The sequence below is a fragment of the Lasioglossum baleicum genome, chromosome 11, assembly GCF_051020765.1.
Source record: "Lasioglossum baleicum chromosome 11, iyLasBale1, whole genome shotgun sequence".
NCBI lineage: Eukaryota > Metazoa > Arthropoda > Insecta > Hymenoptera > Halictidae > Lasioglossum > Lasioglossum baleicum.
This window is the reverse complement of record NC_134939.1, coordinates 8,301,826-8,326,266: the sequence shown is the minus strand read 5'-3', so window position 1 is coordinate 8,326,266 and position 24,441 is coordinate 8,301,826. Positions and strand designations below refer to the sequence as shown.

At 36.3% G+C, this 24,441-nt stretch overlaps 2 protein-coding genes across 6 annotated transcripts; one reads left to right on the top strand and one right to left on the bottom strand.

The window, feature by feature from the left end:
* The first annotated feature begins 14,907 nt into the window (after positions 1 to 14,907).
* On the top strand, positions 14,908 to 23,116 carry LOC143213362 (sodium-independent sulfate anion transporter). Its single transcript, XM_076433131.1, has 10 exons — positions 14,908 to 15,100; positions 17,642 to 17,877; positions 18,185 to 18,386; positions 18,584 to 18,804; positions 18,931 to 19,276; positions 19,343 to 19,645; positions 19,815 to 19,960; positions 20,090 to 20,260; positions 20,584 to 20,737; positions 20,834 to 23,116. The coding sequence occupies exons 1-10, from the start codon at positions 14,908 to 14,910 to the stop codon at positions 20,872 to 20,874; spliced, it is 2,013 nt and encodes a 670-aa protein (XP_076289246.1). The 3' UTR covers positions 20,875 to 23,116.
* On the bottom strand, positions 22,002 to 24,388 carry LOC143213372 (galactokinase). Of its 5 annotated transcripts, none has more exons than XM_076433154.1 (7): positions 24,170 to 24,388; positions 23,846 to 24,025; positions 23,189 to 23,375; positions 22,974 to 23,116; positions 22,597 to 22,894; positions 22,214 to 22,535; positions 22,002 to 22,143 (listed from the first exon to the last, which is right to left on the bottom strand). In XM_076433154.1, the coding sequence occupies exons 2-7, from the start codon at positions 24,005 to 24,007 to the stop codon at positions 22,077 to 22,079; spliced, it is 1,179 nt and encodes a 392-aa protein (XP_076289269.1). In that variant the 5' UTR covers positions 24,008 to 24,025; positions 24,170 to 24,388; the 3' UTR covers positions 22,002 to 22,076. The 5 variants fall into 5 exon arrangements, with proteins under 5 accessions (XP_076289269.1, XP_076289268.1, XP_076289266.1 ...); XM_076433153.1 differs by having other exon boundaries at positions 23,846 to 24,018; positions 24,107 to 24,386; XM_076433151.1 differs by having other exon boundaries at positions 23,846 to 24,018; positions 24,102 to 24,384.
* Between the last annotated feature and the right edge of the window lie 53 nt (positions 24,389 to 24,441).

Sequence of the window (24,441 nt, the reverse complement as noted above, 5' to 3'; positions counted from 1 at the left end):
TAGGCACATAGATCTATCTATAAACTTAATTTAGACTTTACTGGGTCTCTGTACCTGTGTTAATCATGTGGTTTACCGACTATGAATATCCAAATGAGCCTAAGCAAGGAGAAATGATAACGATCTGAAGCGATTCATTCCAAGATGAATACAATCGTGATGTAATTCGCATTCCTGTGGAAACTATGATATCTTCTAATGTGAGAATCCCCAAATAAATAAATGGAAGATCTAGAAGTCAATGATAAAAATAAGTACAAATCACGTGAGCACTTTTCATTCCTGATTGAAAGGTTAACAACACATGCGTGAATAGCTATTTATTGTCGTTAAACTGATTCAAAATGGCGTCGGGACGAGTGAACAGCTGTTCACAGGATACTTTGCTAACTCTTGTAAACAAAATATTTGAAAGTCTGCTTGTAAGGAGGAAAATAATTGTAAAAGCAATCTGCGAACATATCAATAAACGGCGTGAAATTTTTATAAAATCCGTGTGCACCGGTGGACAAAAATCACTGAGAACAGGTTCTACTGCATCGATCACGTGCGTGTTGGCGAGGAACGAAAAGTTATCGATGAGATTTCGTAATGAAAGTCTGTGACAGAAATTATTTATGTATGTTCTCTCTCTCCCTCTCTCTAAGTCATCTAGATTTTCGAAAAATGAGAAAAGTTAAGGAGAAAATTTAAGGAGAAAAACCTAGTCCGAATGTTAAACATACTATAAAATGATGTTAGATACGTTACTTGCATTTGTTTATTAAAGTATTTGCGAGTTGAACAGAAAAAAATATACTAGTTATTTTGTTACAGTTTGTTTACGCTTGTGTGACAAAGCTATAAGAAACAACAACATTTTCATTCTTGTCTCCAGCTCCGATGCATGCACGTGACCCTAATCTTGACACATACTAAGCATCCAATCGATCTATTTGTGTATTCGAGGAAAACATGGCTAAGAAAAAGAGACATTCGGTCATCCTCTTTCTTTCTCGCTGCTGTACTGTATTTTTTCACTTTTGCACAGTGGCAAATGATAATGAATGAAAAATGATTTTGATAATTTTTTGTGAGATGATGGTATATGGATCCCTAATTACGTATGCAAAATATTTGCTAAAAACGTTCTATTTAATAAACTCATGAAAAATAAGTTAAACGACAATAATACATAGTATCCTTTTAAAGTCGATTCCTACTGTTGCAACAAAGCCAGTTTCACTGTCTGAGAAAAAGTGTCGAAAGAATCGTAAAACATTGAATAAAATGTGGTAATAATATTTCTTGTTAATCGCTTTCTATTACAGGTGCTAAAAAAAGAAATTCATATATAATTTATTCGGATAATTCCCAGGTGCGGTATGGGTATATCCCGGGTTCTGAGGTGGTCGATCGAAAGGAAAAGAAGAATTCCGGAGCCCGTCCCGTCCCCCTTACCATTATTTTGATCCTGTTCGAAAACAAGGAGGAGCGTGGCAGCATGGGACAGCGTGAAGCGTGCTCTGACTCAGAAGCACGTGACAATGTTTTAGGGAGAGTAGGTGCGAGTGCGCAGGCGCGTTCGCGCAACCGCGTAAAGGCGAATTCTCGCGGCTTTCGAGCGTCTGCACTCAGGTGAGAGTTTCCCCTGGTCGAGGCACGGTGACGTTCGCGGCGTTCGGACCTTTATAAAGCTTTCCGTCAGTTTTCCATAACAATTTTCCCTGGAAATCGCTACTCCATCGCTTTTCCAAACCACCGGTGATACACCTTGCATTCCTCCATTTTTCCACAGTTCGAATTTTCCATTTTTATTTCGCGCGTACATTGACACCGTCCATCACCGCACGTGGTTCTTACGAGTTTGAATCTGCATCGTGAGCTGTTCGGTTCGGGATTCAAGAATTTTTCGTTGACTCGTAAGGTGGATAAACAATTTGTTTCTTCGGATAGACGGACGAAGAAACGGACCGGAAACGCCGCTGTCAGGTTCCAGGCGCAAGCGGCACGCCAACAGACGCGCCACTGACTATATTATGGCTTCGGGAGGCCCGAACGTTCTGGTTCAGCGTTCGATGTGATGTGACGTTACACTCCAAAGGTACATATTTTCAATTTTATTTTTTTCCCCTTTGAGAGAATTGAGATTTTTAGAATTTCTTTTCTTTCTCGCTTTCATTAACCCCTTGCACCATAATTTTAATTTTAAAATTCTATTGGCTTGGCAAGAAAGTAATTTCGGTATTTTAAGGTGAAATAGAGCCCAATTTCTTATTCAAGCAATGGTCTTTAATGAATAAGGTATTTTCCCTTTTGTTCAATGATCTTTTGCCAAAAAGAAAAAAAGTAAGAAAATATTTTATTAATGAAAGCTTGAATAAAGAAATTCGGTTTTATTTCACCTTAAAATACCGAAATTACTTTTTTTCCAACCCAATATTTTGTTGTCGTCGATACACAGCTATGGAGAATACATAGACAAGAAACTTTCTTCTTCTTCTAAGAAATTATGAACGATAAAAGCGAGTTTGGTATGGAAATGCACTTATCTTAAGTGTCAGAGTAAAAACTGTAAACTTGATTTTTTCTATAATTTTTGAAAATTAATTTCTCACATATTTTTATAGATCCCGAAAATATTATAAAGCAAGTTTTGTATGAAAATTCAGAGTTAAGAAATCATAAGATTATTTGAATTGAAGGATCTCGATTACTAGAGTCGAATCTATGGACACGACTTTTTCTTTTGTAGAAATTGAGTATTCTTATTCTAAAAAAAAATATCTAAAAATTTTAAACGATGCAGATAACTCGGCTATCAAAGGTGTTTTAATGGCATTCCTCTCAGAATTACAGTTTATTACGATGACCCACAAAACTCGCGTCGTGAGCTAAATGATCTCATACTATTTTGAATATGAATTCACAATAAGATTTCAGTCGGAACCATTTCTTTCGTCTGTTCTCCAATATGTTAATTCTAAAGGTAAAAACCGAAGTCTTTCGTCGTAAAATATTAATATTTTTAATTCACATGTGATTTGAGAAAGTTTTCAGGACTGCTATGTAGTGTTGAAAAATTAAATTAATTCAATTCTTTTTTAATTGAAAAATAAATTAAATTCAAAACATGTTCGTCTTCCAAACTTTTCATTTATTATTTCACTTGTGTTTTATAATAAAACCACAAAAATTAAAAAATTTGTATCACATTGTTCTATTTACAACACTGCCGAACATCAATATGAAACAGTGGAATCCGCGATCCATTAAAAAAGAAGAACGGTAATAGTAACAGCTTGTGATGATACAATTATTCTCATTGAATAGCACTTCGTTAAATCTTTCTAACTATTAATTTTTAAGAGTCCTGTACCACGCGATATTTTCTTATTGACTGTTCTAAAAATAAAGTAGTATGTGTACTATTTTAGAAATATAAAATGTTATATCTATTATTTTGCAAATAAAAAATGTAAATTTTCTATTCTAAAAATAGTGTGTTTACTATTTTAGAAATAAAGTATATTTACTCTTTTAAAAATAACATAATAGATTTACTATTTCCCAAATCAAATAGTACCTGTATCTACTATTTTCGATACAGAAAAAGTATATTTACTATTTTAAAAATAAAATGATGTGTTCGCTATTTTAAAAATAAAGTAGTAAAATACTTGAATGGGAATAACGAGCCGCACGAGCATACATACATTTAACCTTAAAATACCCGTGCATTCTGCGAATGCAGAGAGTAGAGATAGAATTGTAATTAATTACCTCCGCGGCTGTAATGCTATGAAAACAATGCGGTCGTTATCTCTCAATCAAATTGTAATTTATAGTGCTCCGCTTCTTCCTATTCGAAGTGAATTACGATTTTATCCGTAGCCTTTGTAATTTCTTCCAATGTATCTCACCGGCGAATAGGTACACACTATCATTTATCGCGATAGACGTTGCAGTTTGAATAAAAAAAAAAAGATGGAAGATGTATAGTCGTTCAGCTTCTGCATAATTCAATTTCGTTCTGTGTGAAAAAGCTTCAGTCGCTCCGCAACGTTAATCTCTGGTAATTACGTTCGTAATACTTCTTCTTTGTTGTACAATTTTGGAAATACCCAAAATAATATAGTTGAAACTTCCTCGTGTAACAAAGGTCAGATAGAATATTATTAACCGTAACAAAACGAAAAATGGCAAATCATTATTGCCGCAAATAGAAAAATGTCTTAAAATAAATACAGTCAAGAATGAACGATCATATCACGTGAAAACCTTCTGTATAATTAAAAGAACATAATATACAATCTTTTATTATATAGTAAAAGAGAATTCTTGTACCATTCTTCTTTTTATTCATTAATAATATTATCCGGTGGCATTAAACGGTCGAGCAGAGGTGACCGGGGAACAAATTAACAAATGAAAACCGCGGTGATAATATTAGTTCATCGATTCGCGCGTAATACGCGTCGAAATTGCTCAGAGAAAGCATCATCCGCTTTTATGTAGGATTATAGGCCTTCTAATAAACTTTCGCACGCACTTCGGTATAACGCGTGATCAAAACGAATGACAAATCGAGCGAATATATGTACTACAGCTCCTGCAATTGTTCGTTTTCATCGTTAATTCGCAACATATACTTTTTGTTCGCTGTTCCGATGAACAGAAATTGCAGCAAGATTTCTTCACACTAAACCTACGGAGCATTAAAAGTGATTACTTCGAAAGACCTATGAAAAAAAAGGATGTATCTATGAAGAAGTATTTATGAAGCGTAGAAAATTATAGGAAGATTTTTTAAGAATTCACCGAGAAAAAACTATTGAATACACACATTGTTGAAGGACATTGCGACACGTTAGAAAACCGTAAAAAAAGGTAGAAATGAGTTACAACGTTTTAATCGTTGTTCAGGTGAGGAAAATTATAGGAACATTTTTAAAAATGCTTTGAAAAAAACTATTGAATACACACAAGGACACTGCAACGTGTTGGAGGACTGAGAAGAATGTTGAAAATGAATGAACATTTCCGTCGGGACGCTACACTCGTGAAGAAAGTACTACATACTACGTCCAGAAGAAAATAGACCTTGTTACACCGTTCAGTTCTTTTCTCCGGCACCGTTCCGCGACTGTGAGACGTGAGCCAACCAGCCCAACGCTCGTCCTGATTATATTATTTGTCTCGTTTCCGCGGGATCATGCCTTTTTTTCATTCGATGTTTACAAACGCGAGCAATAATCGGAAAAAATTGCTGTGCGATGATTTCAATTTTCATCAATTGAATTGCTAACCCTCGATTGTCGCGCAAGAAAACGTCCTACTTGTACATGTAGATTATACAGGGTGTTCGCGATAATTTGTACCAGCGTTTTTTTTCGTAAACAATAAACTTGAATAAACACTAGAAAAAAACCGAAGAGGAGGAAGATGTCGTATATTTTACTAGAAATATGATAGCTCATCTCAATTATTTCTATTCTTAATATTTTTATAGAAACAAAGGTGACCTGAAATGCGGCTACATATTTTTTTACATGAAATGAAAGCTGGCATTAAGACGAGTTACAATTTTAATCAAATTGATTGATTGATGTGTACATTTAAAAAAAACTTTTTAATAACCACGCTTATATTAAAATGCACTAAAAAGGAGAAAATAATTCTTTTCCTGGTTAAATGATTAATAATATTTTTTCCCAAAATTTTAGTGTCGGAATAAATAGAAAAATTTAATAAATAAAATCATGACATTAGTGACTATAAAAATAAAAGCGTGGAGCGCTAAACTATATTGATGTAATCTTTGTGGGCGCTCCACGCTTTTAATTTTATAGTCACTAATGTCATGATTTTATTTATTAAATTTTTCTATCTATTCCGACACTAAAATTGTAGGGAAAAATATTATTAACCATTTCATTGATTTCGGTATTTTATGGAGAACCAGGAAAAGAATTATTGTCTCCTTTTTAGTGCATTTTAATATAAGCGTGGCTTTTAAAAAGTTTTTTTTATAGATTTTATTTTCTACTTTTATTGTCATCGGAAGCAAGTGTGTATACAAAATTTCAGCAAGATTGGGCTATGGGAAGAGATTTAAATGTCGATTACAATATTTGACGCATAAAACAACACGACAACTTAATATAACTGTGGTAAAAAAGAAATCATCGAAAAATCGGCGATTGATTTAATCGATTGATGAAGTTAATCGTCAATTGTTGATTAAAAAGAGAAATCATCGGAAAATCGGAGACTAATTTAATCAATTGTTGAAGTTAATCGCCACACGGTCTGTTCATAAATTGTAATAAATCTCAATAAAAACTCAGTTTACAGTTTTTTCAGTATGCATACAGATTTGAGTCCGTATATCATTTCGAAATATCAGCAGTTAATCATTAATCAATTATCCGATTGACGATTAATAAATGCGATTAATGATTGAAGTAGAAATTTATTCGTCAATCGTTGATTACAATTTTTGCCCAACTCTGCCTAGTAATTTCTGCTAATGTCTCACTGGATATGGATGCACACGCTCCTTTTATCTTAGTTTGCAAATCGTCCAAGGCCCGTCTTGTTGGAAGCGCAGATCTCGTACAAGAAACAATGGCAGTGATTGCCAATAATTTTGAAATTCACAATTCAGAGATTGTAAATACTTATATCCTTTTAAAATTCCAGTGTAAAAATATGGATCTCGTAAAATGTTAACATTGGTAGAAACTACCAGGAGTATGTAGTCAGCAGAACTCAGAAATACATTCTTGCTAATGGAAGTCTCATTGAACAAGATATGTAGTCTTATCAATACAACATTACTAGTAAATAAAGTATTACGAAATGTTAAATTTATTTCTTTTATTTCTGCCCTTGTATGACCCTGAAGACCATAGTATACTACCTGGTTGAACTCGTCTTAATGCCAGCTTTCATTTGATGCAAAAAATATGTAGCATTTCATTTACACACAAAAATGTAGGTCGACCTTGTTTCTAGAAAAATATTAGAAATAAAAAAAATTGAGATGGGCTATCATATTGCTAGTAAAATATACTACGACTTCTTCCTCTTCGGTTTTTTTCTAATGTTCACCATTTACGAAAAAACGCTGGTACAAATTATCACGAACACCCTATATATGTTTATGCATGTATTTACATGATTGTACATGTATTATCCTTAGGACAACATAGAAAAATTGTCTATAGTAGAAAGCTACATAAAAACAATATGTATGATCTCAAACATTACTAGTGACGAAGAAGAAAAATGTTGGGAAGAAGAATTAAGAAAATTTGGAAGAAGAATTAAGGGCCTCCAGCTGAACATTAGTTTTCTATTCAAAATATTTAACCACGAAATCGTGAAATCAATTTCTATGATAACGCCATTTCTGGCAATCCGTAAAGAGGTTTAAATGGGATAATACTAATACCAAACACTATTGCTCAATCTCGCTGAATTAATTCACCCGAAAACATGTGCCCCGACGAACAACCGTTAATGCTCATTAATTATTCAACAGCGTTGATTTCGTCTTCCGATTGTAAGCCGATGGATTCATGAATGAAAAGTAATTGACCGGTACCACTCGATGGTGCCGTATTAAATAAATATTGCTGTAGGATATCTGGAACTTGGTTCGTCCTTTAAAATTGTGTAACAATTGTCTCCGCGTCCGAAGAAGACCTTGGGACTATTTATAAAATGCATTTAGTGGTTGTGCATGCCTGAAAGATTCGTGACTTAAAATAGGGAAAAACGGAAAACAAAGCTCCAATCGAAAAGCCATGAAAAAATTAAACCGCATAGACGTAACTGTGGCCTTGACTAGCCTAATTGCTGCTGCAAATTGGATAAGATCGAGGATATTTACGCTCAGAGAATTACTCTGAATATTTTCGGCTGCATAGAGTATAGAGGAAAATGCAAATGCACGGAAGTCATTCGACGGGTTCTTCGAATGATACTATCCAAACAATACGGTCACCGCACAATTCAAGCTCCATAAACTGATCATTCTGAGAAGAAGTGTTGAAAAATATTTGTTTAGAATTAATTAATCTTTACTGTTCGGATACGAAAATTGTCAAACAAAATTCTGTTGCACTATGAGAGAAGATATAGTTACAGGTATATTAATAATATTAAGGTATTTTAATATTATATTTATTTTTTATGCACTAATTGTGTTTCTCCAAGCGAATGAACGTCTTCATGTTTTATTTAATGGAAAGTGTAACTCGAAGAAATGGGTACTAAAATAATTAGTGCGGATTTTTGTAAGATTGCGATAAATAATTTTGGAATTTATTGTCAGTAAGCAGATGAGAGATTCGTTATTTAAAAGCTATAATTCATAGGTTTAATTCGTTAAATTGTGGATTTTTATGCAAAATAAAAATTATTTGAACTAATTGCAAGAGCTACATAGACGCTCATTTCTTTTCTTAACAATTTCAGCGAGTTTTCAGAATCATTTTAATATGCTATTAGTATCGAGACTGACTCACATCTGAACCTATAAAAATCCAGTAAACTCAAGTGGCAAATGGCTTTAACCGCAACAAAGATTTAAAATGCAAATGCGAATAAAAGAGACGATAATTTCGTAATTTTTCAATTACAAAAAGACACGAGATTTTATCAGTGAATGAGATTACTCCGGGGAAGTTCGCAGATTTATTATACCACATTAATCGCGAGTAAACTGGTTTGACATCTTTCGGCTGTTTAGAATTTCAATTCGTACATTGAGCAACATTGAGATGAATTATTTAGCACTTTCACAAAAATGATCGCCTCTCGGCCGACGATCCTTACATATATGCAAAACGTGTACGATATCGATCCCATCTCCCACGTTACATCAAGGTTTACGATGCAATTAAATTTCCTAAAACACTTCGAAATTAATAAATTTCCATGTACTTACCTTGTCACGTGAGCTGAAACGTTAAACAACACGATGACGAATTTGAACACGTGTACCACCAGAATACTCGGCTACAAATGGTCGTTCTTTTAGAGGAGATGACTTTCAAAACCTAAATGACAAACAGATTGAGAGTGATGAAATTCTGCATTGCATGCTTTGTAAATAAGTCATAAGTGTATGTAAATGATACTCCTTGTAATTACAGTGTTTTGTTAACCTTCGTGTACTCTTCAGAAATAGTTGCACGAAGGATCTTAGGTTAACACTTCACCCATTTTTGCTTTACATTTGAAATCAACAAATTGATTTGTAATTTCACATTGAAGTCTTCCAACACGAACACAGAAATTATTTTACAATTTAAAAAACGAAAATTAGTGGCACTTTTCTACAGGAGGAATTCATGAATATTAAATGGATTGTCTGCAGAAGATATTAAAAAATTATATTAATAATGTATGTAAAAGTAATTTGATTTCCTCTGCATAAAATATGAAGTGGTGGTCATCGCAGATGTATGACGTTGATAGAGAAGCTATTAACAATTCAAAATCTACCAATCGCGGCACGTGAGTCAAGTTTATGTTTCTTTTCCGCACGGTAGATACGTCATTGTCCACGCTGGCACTGACCTGACTCGCGCATACCATTATTGTCCAATCGTCATAGTTCACAGAGAGTTTTTAATCGCTAATTGTTCGAAAAAAAGTCCTCCATGTTTGCTCGTCACCTTCTTAATTATGGTCCCATGTTTGCTTAGTCATGGGTCCCTGAAGTGATGAATAAACGTAGTCGGAAACCCGAGTATCTTAATTGTAAACAATACTATCAAATACCTTAACACTAAACCTACCATTGTCGATCAAATGACCGGTCTTACATTTTTAATTTTATAATTATTGAAATTATGACGTTGCTCACATGGAAAATGATTCGATAAATTTCTTTATCCAAGACAGCATATTGAAATAAAAATTGCACGAAATCTAAATAAATAGAGCCTTGTCATTTTTATCAGCTGAAACGTTTTAATCGCTTTCACACAGTGCTCGGTAATTTTAATGTTAATATAAAAAATATTAGGTTTTATGTGTATTCTGAAATAAAAAAATTCTTCCACAAACTTTAAAAAATCTTTCAAAACTTCTTATACACAATATAAGTTTTGTGGTTCCTCTAGAGAAAGTACATGTGAAAGAATTTTTTTTAAATCTTCAAAATTATGGAAATTACAAAAGTTAAAAATCAAGTGCGTGGGTGGTGAGAAAGTAGTCTGGAGGCGTCAGAATTTAAACACACTATTATATTTCCAGATGAAGTATCAATAATTTTTCTCAGCTGAATTAATTCACACAATCAGATCACATTAACATATAAATTCGTATATTGAAACCCACGATTGCATATATCGAGTGGACACAGCAAATATCAGTGTCATCAACATCTTATTAAACAGACGACCTTGCTAATGATAATGTTCTTTGTTAATGATAATGTTCTTTGTTAATGATAATGTTCTTTGTTAATGATAAGGAAAGAAGTTCTAAAATAAAGACGTTTATTAAAAATAACTTCACGCAAATATTCATCACAAATGTTTCGATGTTGTAAAATCAAAAGATATATTTTGATTGAATATTTTAAAATCCTAAATGTTCTAAGACTTAGTTAAATGTCTACTAAAAGACACAAAAATACTGTAAGACCTAAAATAGTAGCAAACAGGTTCAATTTCAAATGCAACAAACGAGAAAAATGATACAGAAATATTCCAAGCCGGAGGAAATGTTTAAAACAAACATCTCTCCGGTGCAAAGGCTTAAAGCAAAACGATCAATCTTCCGAAGTTGGTAAACCGGACTTCCCCATTGAAATACCATAACTCGTCAAGTCAATTTTAAGAACATACCATCTTCCACAGGGATTCCCCTGCAAAGAATCCGACGACCGCAAAAGGTTAAAAATGTGAATAGATTAAACGTAAGCGTGCCACATCCTTCTGCGAAGCGAAAAAAGAATAAAATGACTAATGATAGGAGAGTAAATTCCTCGGTTCATTTGAGCACGATTGTTCGCCGGAGGTTGCGAGGCGAAGTCGCCAGATCGAACTTCTCGGAACCGAGAACGCGAAATGGAAATTCCGAAGAGCCGGCAAAGTTTCTTCCTCGATGGGAGACCGTAGGACGCCTCGAGATAATTTAGCTGGTTTTATGCGTGACCACGCGTCCGATGAATAACGGCTTATTAATCGATCAACTCATTACGTCCTCGCGAGAGCTTTCGTATTATCCGATATAAAAACCGCGACCACACGACTGCCACGTGTTCGTCGTTCTCTGTCATAGATCCATATATATGTGTATATGTATACTGTTGGATAGTGAGAAACATGAGCTACTGAGCAGCCGGGAAAAATCTTCGAATACACGTGGTACCTGACGCAAAGAGTGATTCGAGCAAAACATAATTGCAGGTCGACAATCTTCGAGAATTTTTAACGATCACGTTTTATCGTTGCGTCGCATATTTTGCTGGATGGACAAAAATAGCACGTACAAATGTTAGTGAAAAATATTAATGTTGGGTTGAAACGAAAGCTTCTAATTGATTATAAAAAATCAGGTCGTTTGGTACAATTATAAAAAAGTTATTCTGTTTTTAAAAGGTGTACGAATACTTTGTACACCCACTGTATGATTAAATACGACACACGACGTTCTTTTTTCCACCTTTTTGCGACATCGAACAGCGAACATACATTTATAATTGCGGAGTGGAAAACACGTTTGATATTATTTCCGTACGCTTGGACTCCAGCAAAGACTTCAGAATCAGTTAATTAGTTACGCAGTTTCAATCGAAAATTTAGTTAATAACGCGCGCGAGCTAACCGGCTAATAAAATCACTACATACTCGTAATCTATATGCTCTTCAACTGCTAATCTGCTAATCTAACGCTCGGCCTCACAGCTTATTCAAGTCTCACTGCTCGATGATCCGACCGAGTAAGAATTTCCTTTCTTTTTGTTTTCTGCGTCGTCACGCGTCATTGTAAAATATGTAAGAGTGTATTTTTCGAATTTTCCACTCCGAATTGTAATATGAACTTTCAAGTTAATCCATTTCTTTCTCGGTGTTCGCTAAAATCAAAATGTTTTCAATAAACTGAAAAAATTGTTATCAATAATAAAAATATTAATAACCTTGCCACTATTAGAGAATTTAGAAAATTGGACACATTAGATACATTGAACAGTCTTTTAATATGGAGAGAAATCAGTTTTTCATCAATTATTGTACATATTATAGTATATTCTAGTATATTCTACTATATTCTAGTATATTTTGGTATATTCTAGTATGTTCTGGCAACGGATAAAAACAGAGTGAAATAAAAAATTACAAATTAAAATATCGCACTCTCAATTTTAAAAAAATGTTAGTAGGAAAAAGAAGAGAATAGAAAAAAAGGAGACAAGAAAGCCGATACACGTATTACTATAAATGTGCAACAAAACGATCAACCATCGTATACGTGTTCCCCACCATAGTTTCTATTCCATCATTTGCAAATCTCAACTGAATTGCATCATCTACTCGTTAATAAATCAATTAAACGTTAACTTAACTGCGTATCCGCGTAATCGAGTCCCCCGCAACCAATGTTACAATCGATACCGTTACTTTGAACCGGTGAGACGTATTGAATCGTGTGTACGATTAAAATTAACGGCATTTAACGGAACTCGTCAACTGCACGATGATCCCGAGCTGTAGTTCTACTGTTTAAACAAGCACAATGGTTTAGATGGCGAAAGAGTCGGAAGTTTGTAAAAGTTACACATCGCACGATAGTTGTGAAACATTTGTGACGTTATTCATTACGAAAATCGCGGGTACACTCCCGTTCATAAGTCGCCGTTTTATTTATACTGTCCAACAATTTTTTTACCGTTCGATTGCCAGACTATTATAGATTTCATAGATTTTCTGAAACTCGTTTTTCTCCATCAATTTCAGTTTTTAAAATTTTAATTCTACAGGAAATTCAGACTTTAAAATTTTAGAATTTTTAGATATTTCCGTTTAAACCTTTTCGAACCTTCCGTAGAAATTCTTCCTACAGCTGCTGATTTTTAAAACATGGTTTAAAAACATGCAGAATATTTTGCGTTCATTGTATAATAGAAGGAGGAAATAATTAGGTAAGATTGCTACCTCTTGTCGACTTAGATCTTCTTTAGAATAGCCAGGTGTCCCGATGATTTATGAACGGCAGTGTACACGTGTCGGTGTAGGCAGGAACGAACACCAAGAAACGTAAACAGGAAGACACCGGATACATGAAAAAAAAGATGTAATAATTCATAGAGAATCGTGCGTGTCCGAGTTTACAAAACCTAATTGTAAGTGAAAAGCTACGTTATGTGTAGAATAATCAGCATAATCGTTACCGCGAAAGCAACGCTCTTGTCGGTTTTTCGTGAAACGTGTTACGAAATGTTGACGAGCCAGTGAAATTTTATGCGATGCAATTTTCATGTTGCTTGGGAAATCATAGCTTATCCGTGGATGGATCGAAAATGGTTACTCCATTAGTCATCTACTCGGTGTATGTTATATCTAGATGCAATGAAACATCTTATACTTTGTGAATAGTAGAAATCATTCCAAAATCGTTGAAGATTTGTACAAATTTGTATTTACTTTATATCAAGATTTGTGTCTACATTTCAGAAAACGTCGAATCATAAATCAATTACTTTTTGTTTAAGAAATTAAAGGAATTACATGTTTGAAGTCCGGTAATTGTAATTTTCATAGTATCAATCACGTAGAGTCTACGTCGTAGACCGTGCCAGAGCTAAAAAGATTACAGGTAACCATTTCACAAAGATACCTGTATCTTAAACAAACAGTACTTTCTCTTATAGACGGGATGATGCATTTAATTTGACGGTTGCGAACCACTCGTACGCTGTTCGACATACATAGAAACATTGAAAATGAAAGTTGAACACGGTTTCGAGAGTACCACTCGATATGCTAATTTCTTCGCTTCTAAGATCTAAAGAAATTCTTTGAAACCACGTTTTTCCTACATTAGTGAATAATTCGTTCGTACATACACTGAAAAATTGCCTTGCTGGCCGACATGTTAAACACTAATATTAATTAACCACAAATTCAGTAAAATTGCTTCTTTATTGCAGCAGTTCTTCCATTTTCGAATAATGTAGAATGATCTGCATATGCTATACAAAACGTAACAATATATTCTTCAATAAAAGGGGTATTATCACAAGTAGACTGCGGATTTTATGCATTTCTGACAAAAACGAGTTGGTCTAATTGAAAACGATGGAGAAATTAAAAGAATTAAAGAACATAGAGTGTGTTCTGTTTCTTGCAATTGATGTAGAGAACAATTTTTATTTTACACAAAGATCCACAGTCAAACTTGAAACAAGTACTGGATTCGAAGGTGTTCAGAATAATTTAATTACTCCCTGTACTCGGTTGTCAACGCGTTGTTCGCGCTGTAGAAGGTAGTAGACCCAGGTGTATTCCCCGGATGGGAGCGGAAAAAAATGGAGCAACTGGAACAACAGTGAAGGCGGTGCAGCGAATAAATACAAAGATCCTTGAACGCGCTGTTGCGTGATTCTGCACCTGGTAAAAGGTTTAACGAATCGAAGGAAAAGAATCTGACGAGGATGACGTCCGAGAGTCAAGGGAAAAGACTGGTGCGTGTAACGGGCACAGGCGAGTGCACTAATCCGCTTGTTTCTATTTTTCAGGGACGAGACGAGTACGCGATACCGGACAATGGAGTTTGTTTGACGAGGAGCGATACGCAACACCTTGGAATTGAGACACCCCTAGTAGAACTTAGAGTCCCCGAAGAACACCATCCCGTTCCTCCCCTTATCGGTTCTTTCTGCACGTTGTCCTCTCCGCGATCATGTCGAAATACAACATTCAAGAATTCGACCTCGAAACGGGGAAGCAGGTCCAACTGACTGGCTACAGCAACGCCGCTTTCGAAGATCCGCTTCGGAACGATAACAGCAATCCTAATCAGACCAGCAACCTCGAGAACAGGCTCAGCAGCATCCATGTCTGCAGTAAAAACGACAAAATCGTGAACAATGACGGTGAGTCCCAAGCTTGAACGGGTCCACTTCTCCGACACTATAGCATACCATAGTTCTCTGACCGTGCAGGCTTTTAATTTTATGTTCCAACGCCTTTTTTACACGATTTTTATATGACACGGTCCAAGAAGAATAATACGTACAGGGAGTATAAAAAGTAATGGCCATCCGTCGTAGGGGTGAATCTACACCTCTGTATCGGTGGACATTTGTAAAATACCTTCTACTCATCGAGAAGAGAAAAAGTTTGAAAGTTCTCGCAAAATTTGATTGTGTAGAATTATACGCATAGACAAAAGCCTACCACTACAGACCACACGACCGTGTCGATGAGACAGAACATGATCGTGTGCGAAATTTAAAGGGACATTCGTCGCTAGGCCTGTACGGCCTGTACCAAGTGATCGTTTCCCTGCCCATCGAATCATAAGAAGTTGCAAAATGTGAAACAATACCTTATATCCATTGTTACATATAAGAATATTAATCCATACGTTATAAAATACTTATGTGAAGCATAGGTACTTACAAATTTTTCAGAATCTTCTGTTCCTCCGTCGGATCAAGTGAACACTGCCATTTTCGCGAATACGTCTTCTTAACGATGAAGCACAAAACATCACACTTCTACACAATCACTGGACACTACACAACACACTTTCCGAAATCGTGACAGCGAACGGGAAGAAGTTACTCCGACCACGGTCAAAACAGTACTGCGGTTGTCACCTCGGTTTTTCATGAATGGTTAAGGGTGGATTTTAGTGGGGGAAATGTTGCGTTTGTTAATTGGACGGGGGTTGAACATATTAATTGAGAAAATAAATTTCTATGTCACATCGGTTTGTTGTAACAGCTTATATCTCGATAACTATTTGTTTGCGACATGTGGCTTCTTTCAAACATTTTCTCTTCTGGATGAATGGAAGGTGTTGATGTAAAGAACAACTTTACCAACAATTTTCTTTGTTATAAACAATTTTGCGGCAAGTTTCTCTTACAAATGTCCACCGATCCAGAGGTGTACATTCACCCCTAGAACGGATGACCATTACTTTTTAGACACCCTGTACAGTGACTTCCATTACTATTCAGACACACTGAACACTAGGTTTAAGGGGCCCGTCAAAATGGCGGATTTCGGAGTCTATATTTCACAATATTCAGACTTGTAAAAATATTTTTGAGGACACTAATTACAGACACTTATTTATTCGGACGAAGTTTGAAAGAAAGAAAGATTGAAAGAAAATTATTCTGCTTACCGATTATCGAGCAACACTCAGTCGCATAGTAATCCCAGACTTAGTGTAACGACTAATTGATCGATCGCTTTGATTAATTCGCTGGCATCACGGCTTATCCGAATGAATATTTTTTTGGAGCGAATGCTCGGTGAAAGCGCGAATCCATTTTCATTATCGATGTTCTCGCATCTACCGTTCTCAGTCTACAAAGCTTCCGAGAAACTCCGTTATTGATTATAATTCATTATTGATCCACATATCTCGCTAAATAGAAAAGACATCGGCTCGCAAGATATTTTGTTGAAACGTGTGAATTACTACTTTGTAGAATCGAGTTTACACTAGCTCCTCGTTTATTATTCCGAAGAATGTTTTAACAATGCATCGATCGTTATCTTACAATGCCAGTTTAACCTGTAGTCTCATTTAATTGCACCTCGACGAATACTGGAAATTCTTTTCCTATTATGTAACAAACACTGAGAGTGAGTTATAACGATTGATCCTGATCAATGACGATTTTATATAAATGGGGACAGTCGGATAAGTCGATAAAAATCGTCCAGAACTGAATGAATTGTATGTAGTTAACCATTCTAAAAATTATATTCTAACTCTATTGAAATGTTGCATTAGAAGTATCTCCATGGTCCCCCGTCGATTTCATTCGATTCAAGGACATTTACTATAGCCAGATGAAGGGGTTTGCTAGGGAAACCGTGCATGTCATGGGCACTATCGTCACAGGATTAAACGTAAATCGAATCAATGGCAGTGCATTCTTAATCGATCACTTTTTCCGCATTAGCATCACGTGCCGTCGTTTGAAACCAGTCAAACCTGTCTCACCTTGCTTTTGGACGTAATTGTCGCTGGATATACGCCTAACCAGATGCATATACATAAGATATACGTATATGTAATATACTGTATATATACTTTGAAAGTCAGCACGATGGTCATAAATTAAAATGCCTCGTGACCGCGGTTTTTTAGTATTTCCTCCTTTTTTTCGTGCTTTCGAAAGCTACTGGAGAAGTCACGCGCTCCGCGTGACGCACAGATCAATATTTATGGGAAAGTTAACCTTCCGATCATGGGACCTGGGTACGTTTAAACCGAGGGTGACAAACGTTCCATTTAAATTCTAATTTTCTAATATATACACAGTAGTAGGAAATTAATAATTACACACTTGTGCCGAATGTAACGGCCGCATTCTGAGTGTTGGAACATCCCTCGGATATACTTCTTTCAAAGTAGATTTTCGCTAGCAGATAATCGTTCGTTTCAGTTTCAGCGAGTCCTGAGAAGAACTTGTTGTGCTCCCTGGGAAGGCGGTGGTTGTACCAACGGATCAAACGGTCCTGCAAGAAAAAGTTAATCTACAGAAGGCTGCCAATCGTAACGTGGTTACAAATGTATCGCAAGGATTACATAGCGAGTGATCTGGTAGCCGGTATTACCGTAGGCCTTACCGTTATACCGCAAGCGATAGCTTACGCGAACGTTGCAGGATTACCTCTACAGGTGAGGACATTGACGTTCCATCATCCTTCAACTTCACCCTTCAAATTGCACGATTCTGCAACAGAGTTCTTCTTATGACGTTGAAACTATAAACATTATTTTCTCTTGAAAATTAAATGTGAAAATGTGTCCTGCACCAAATTATTCTACTATATACATCCATATTAATTCGCACAATACTGTGCCCTTCAATGGAGAAAACAATTCGGCGAAAAGTTGATCAAATAATGTTAGGCGGAGAAAATTGTTCGTAGAACGTTTGGGATCGAAACGAGAGGAGCAAACGAAACTATGTTTTACTTTGCAGTACGGTTTGTATTCTTCTTTCATGGCATGCTTCGTGTACACCATCCTAGGATCCTGCAAAGATGTGCCAGTCGGGCCGACAGCAATAATCGCGATCTTGACTAGGGAAACATTGCAAAAAAGTGACTTGGGACCAGATTTCGCGGTCCTATTAACCTTCGTGTCTGGCTGCACTTGTATGCTGATGGGTATCCTACAATTAGGTAACGAACGAATCGAAATTTATTTAACTTTGCGGACAACAATCACGCAAACAACTCTTCAACTAGTCGCTAGAATTTGTCTAGTTTTCGAGAATCAATGTTCTGACACGTTAGGCACGCAAAAGGCATAAAAAGGCGCTTATCGGATTAAATAAACGTTTACTTAATATATTACATTTCCGCGTGTCTTTGACCAGGTTTCCTATTGGACTTCATCTCGGGACCAGTTTCGGTCGGTTTCACGTCAGCAGCGGCGATCATAATCGCAACGAGCCAAGTAAAGGACATCTTAGGTATTCACATCAGCGGCAGTAAATTCGTCGACGTATGGCGAAAGATATTCGAACAAATCGGTGAAACGAGACTGTGGGACACCGCTTTGGGTATCACGTGCATAATCGTTCTTCTTCTCCTTAGGGTCAGTATCCTCTCCTTTTTTCGTTTCATTTTACTTTTCTCTTCGTTGAAGAGAATCGTTGAAGAGAATCTTCTTCTAAGAAAATCAAGAGTGTAATGGTAAAATTCGACTATCTGTTCTTTGCAGAAAATCAAAGATATATCGGTGACGCAAGAGGGAGCGAAGACTCCGTCGAGAATGCGAACGATAATGGAGAAATTTTTATGGTTGATTTCCACGTCCCGCAACATCCTCGTAGTCCTCGTGTGCGCGGTGATGTGTTGGTTTCTGGAAAATCATTTCGGTTCCTCGCCGGTGCGACTGACTGGCCACGTGAAACAAGGACTTCCGGAGTTCCAGCTGCCGCCATTCCAAACGACCCACAAGAACGAGACGTATAATTTCGTCGACATGGTTTCCGCCCTCGGTTCCGGGTGTCTGGTCATCCCTCTGTTGAGCCTTTTAGAGACCATTTCCATCGCCAAAGTATTCAGTAAGTGCTCATCGTATCTAGGCTAAAACGTGAGCCAGTGGTATTTACAAAGAACAATTGTTGCAGATGAAGGTAAACCAATCGATGCGACTCAGGAAATGCTGGCGTTAGGGGTGTGCAACGTCGCGTCTGCTTTTGTCTCTTCGATGCCCGTCAGCGGTGGACTCAGTCGTGGAGCCGTAAATCATTCATCCGGTGTAAAGACAACAATCGGTGGCATATACACCGGTATTTTGGTACTCTTGTCGCTTCAGTTCCTCACCCCGTACCTCTACTTCATTCCCAACGCTGCACTCGCAGCCATTATCATCGCCGCGGTCATCTTCATGGTGGAACTGCACGTGATCAAGCCTATCTGGCGAACAAAGAGTACGTTCTCCAGTTTCATAACTCTCCTGCGTTCCTTGGAACGAAAACTCAACCACTCGCTAACATCTATAGACACTATAAAGAAGAATTAAATTTACAATGGAAAAACACCGGCCCTCTAAAGGTTAAAACAGCGAGCACAGCATTCAATCTGAATTTCCTTTTTCAGAAATTGATCTCATACCAGCACTGGCCACGTTTCTATGCTGTCTTTTCATAAGACTCGAGATAGGTATAGTGATTGGTATCGGTATAAACGTCCTGTTCCTACTTTACGCTTCAGCGCGGCCGTCGTTACGAGTTCATAAAAATACGGTAAGAGTTCTATTTGTTATGTTTTACAGCGTGATTCGTTCAGCAATGAAGACTCGAACGGATAAGAAATCAGCTCACGAGCCGAGTTAAACGGTGTCTAATTTATTATGAAAATAAATGTTGTCACAGAGTGTGAACGGCTGCGAGTACCTGGTCATAACGCCCGATAGAAGCCTCGTTTTTCCGAGCGTCGAATACGTACGAGCTGTGATCAGCAAACAGGGCACCAAGCAAGGAACCGCGGTCCCTGTGGTCATCGATTCAACGCATATCCAAGCAGCAGATTTTACAGCCGCGAAGGTACTTGTAATATAGCCTATTTTGCAGAAGGAAAGAGCCGAGATGCGCTAATGATCATTAGACTGCGGATTTTATGCATTTATAACAAAAATGGGTAAGTCCAATTTAACAAAGTTTACAGATGAAGAGAATTTGGAAACACCAATGTGTTATGTTCAGCCCACTAAAATTATTAAAGAAGGAAAGAACTTTTTCCAAGGCTCCTGTTTCTTAAAATTGATGCAGGAAATGTTTAGTTTGCATAAAGATCGGCAGTCTAATGATCATAATATCTGTCCACCTGGATCTCCAACTACTCTATTATACTTCTTTTTAATTTACAGGGCGTTAAAAATTTAACAGAGGATTTTTCGAAACGCGGCCAACCCCTAATTTTCTACAACTTGAAACCAAGTGTTATTGAAATTTTCAAAGGCGTGAAACCGTCTGTTTTAAGATGTAGTTCCAACGAGCACGAGCTTAACGACAGCCTGAAAGGTAGCTAGTTAAATTGCCACACTTTTTGAGTGTCTACGTCTACGCGTGTGTCTTCGGTAAATTAATTATGATAAAACAATCTTATTTTCTTTGCAGAACTTTCGAACGTTTCGGCAGCTACTGCGAATAGGTACTAACAATATAGTCATCAGATGTCGATGAGCAATCCGTCCTGCAACCACTCTTCTTTTATATGTTCTAATCAGTATTATATTAACACGAAGACAAACGACTACATAGATCGTACTGTTTTAAGGAAAATGATGTTTATATTAGTCGTGTATATTATTGTTATGCCATGCTCTGTTATCATTCTGTTTGGAAAACAGACAAAGTCTGAACGCACTGGTTTACGTGTGCATGCAAAGCGAACAGAAACACGTTTCTCACGATTCCTTATCCCAGTCAACCAGGCCTGTCGTAGCAGAAATCGAGCCCAGCGTGCGGAGGCCACCTAACGGGCATTATACTGGCCGAACGTCGCTCGAAGCTGCTCCAAGCACACGATGGCTCGATTCTGGCCATGGCAGCAAAGCTAGCGTGGGCTCGTATTCTACCCTCGGCACCAGCCTAGCACAAGCTGCCCTCGGCTCCACTATACTCTTAAAATGGACCGAGCGGTCTGGATTGTGCCGAAGGCAGCTTGTGCCGAGTTAGTGCCGAGGCAAGAATACGAGCCCACGCAAGCTTATGTGCCATGGCCCGAATCTAGTATTTTTGCTTACTGAGATCTTAATTCGACAGCAAAATGTACGTAAATGTACATTGTATACTACATGGATATGCCTGAACATGTCTATATACACGTGCATGTATATATATATGGTAATAGATTTACATGTTTTTTGTACATAAAAGGATTCAACAGGTGGGATAAATTTTTAAAAAATCACCCTAAACTCTATAATATGAAAATTCATTAGAAGATATCAATATTCTTGGGCTTGATCTCTTTTTGATACATAGAAACATAGAATCAATCCTCAAAATTTATCCCATCAGTTATCGAACACCCTATATATATACACTATTATACATATCTCTACTTATATTTGTTATTAGTAACATTTTATTATCTTTGGTATGCGTTTTCTAAACGTATATTATTCGAAAAAAGTTATCGAACATTGACGAACACGATTGAAGTTTACATTACACATATCTGCATCAATCTGCTTTCTCTGAGAAATCTGTCTGTATTTTAAAAAAATATTTTTTTAACAAACTTTTCGAATGAAAAAGTCTGGAATGGTTTTGTTTAGCATATGTATACTCGTTATTTTTAAGACTAAGTCATTTTTCATTCTCTTTTTTTACTGGTAAATGCACTGTTTCATTTCTATATGGTCAGAACTCTTGCTCCCATTGCAGGTTGTGCAATGTAAAATGTTGCGTTACCGGGATATCTACGGAAAAACAGTATTTGTGTAAAATCATTGTAGAATTGATAGCGTTAAAAAGAAAATGAAATCTTACTTGGCTCTAATGTGATCAATTACTTCATTGATCACATCTTTTTTTAGTAAAGATACTGTACAACCTCCAAAACCAGCACCGGTCAAACGACTCCCTAAAACACCTTCTATCTCTCTCGCTGCTGACACCAATGTATCAAGTTCAACCGAAGAAACTTCATAATCATTTTTCAATGAATCATGACTTTCATTCATCAATTGTCCAAACTTACTAAAATCTCCATTCTCGAGTGCATTCACTGCATCGATTGTTCTTTGAATTTCTGTAACTACATGGCGAGCTCTTTTTATCATAGTTTCTGACACATTTTGTGATTGCAATACTGAAACAAAATCCCAAATTTAATAAAATAATTCTTATTCAATGTTAACTGTGTTTCTTACCTTTAATATCACTCATAGATGCCTCGCGCAAACTCTTTTTGTTCAATTTCTTTGCAGCTTCATAGCAACTATCTCTACGGTCGCAGTATGCGCTGGAACTTAACTTGTGCGGAGCATTGGAATTGATAATAAGGAAAACATAGTCGTCGATTTGTGACATAGGTATTAGCTTGGTGCTTAGGTCTCTACAGTCAAGAAGAAGGGCGTACCCTTCTTTTCCCATCACAGAGATAAATTGATCCATTATGCCGCACGGCACATTAGCAAAATCATGCTCGACACGCTGACATGAAGAAGCCTATAAAACATTGTACATCAATTTTTACTTTCTGTTATTTTAAAAAAAAAGTTACTCTAAGCTAATTTCTCAGTTGTACCTTATCCTCAAGCTTCTTTGTCTGCTTTCCAATTAATGTTTCTAAAAATGTGTATGTAGCAACTTCTAACGCAGCAGAACTACTAAGACCAGCCCCAACTGGTACAGATGATGCAATTACAGCATTGAAACACGGTACATCGCCTATAAATAAACGTGCAATTAAATTTCTTGTTAGGATTCTAAACTATTGGAAATAAATAAAATATTGCTCACAAAAGAAATAAGCTATGCATCCTTTCACATAGTTAGCCCATTTTGGTTCTCCTTTCTTTATGCTCTTACGAGGACTTGGTTCGAATTCAACCCAGTTTTCAGAACCGAGTGTCTCATTAATTGAAATAATCTTGCATTTGTCGATATTATTTCTTTTACCAACCATAACTGTGACCATGGGTAACGCCTAGAAATATAAATATTGATATTCTTGTCTATTTATTGATAATTATAATTACATACGCATATTGCAAATTGAGCTTTAAAAAGTTTTAAAAGTATTTAAAAAGTGTATTACATGTTTGTACTTTTCTTTTTGTTACGCAATCGAATAAATGCGATAAAGATTATCGCGACAAATTAGATTACATATCTTTTTTGTTATGAAACGGTATCAAATATTGATAAAAATATATAAATTTTTTATTAGTGAAAAAATTATTCCTAAATAATTATTAATCGTTGAATAAATAATAATATTATTATTACAATATAGCAAGTACAACGAAATGATGTATATTCACCAAGTAATTAATATTTACATGTTGGCATAACAAAGCCAAAGAAAAATATGTATATCCGAAACAATTGTTTTAATTGTTTGCTGAAATATATGTACATATCCTACTACATTCATTTAACATTCGAATTGTTTACCATCGGCAAAACGAAGCCTTCATTGTAATCGGTGTGTTCTCCGATCAAATTTACGCGACCTGGCGCGCATACGCAAATGTCAGCCTCATCACCAAATTCTTTCACATAGACTTCCAAAGCCTTTGATTTAATTTCGTCCACGATAGGTATCACAGTTGCCATTGTTAACGGTCCTGAAATCTGTTTGTACTTAGTACCACTGGAATTTTATGTATTTAACGAAATTACACAATTTCTAATAATGCAACTAAATTACACTACGTGTCAACAGATGACGTTTGAACGAACAGTAGTAAAACCTTATGCGGTTCAAGATATACTGACGGCGGGCGTGTCGATTGCTCTCAAGTCTTCATCATGCGATCATTTAAGAATTAATACACGCAGAGATGATACACGTTATCATATGAACTTTGTTTTCGCGGAATCATGTGTATACTAAATAATAGTTCTGCAGCGGACGCAACCGAATTTACCCGAACACTTCATCGATCTTACCCGAACCGTTCGATACGACGTATTTAAACTGTTCGATCATTTGATTTTTCCTACGTGAAGGTGGAAATTAAAAGAAAAGAATTTTAGAGATAAATTTA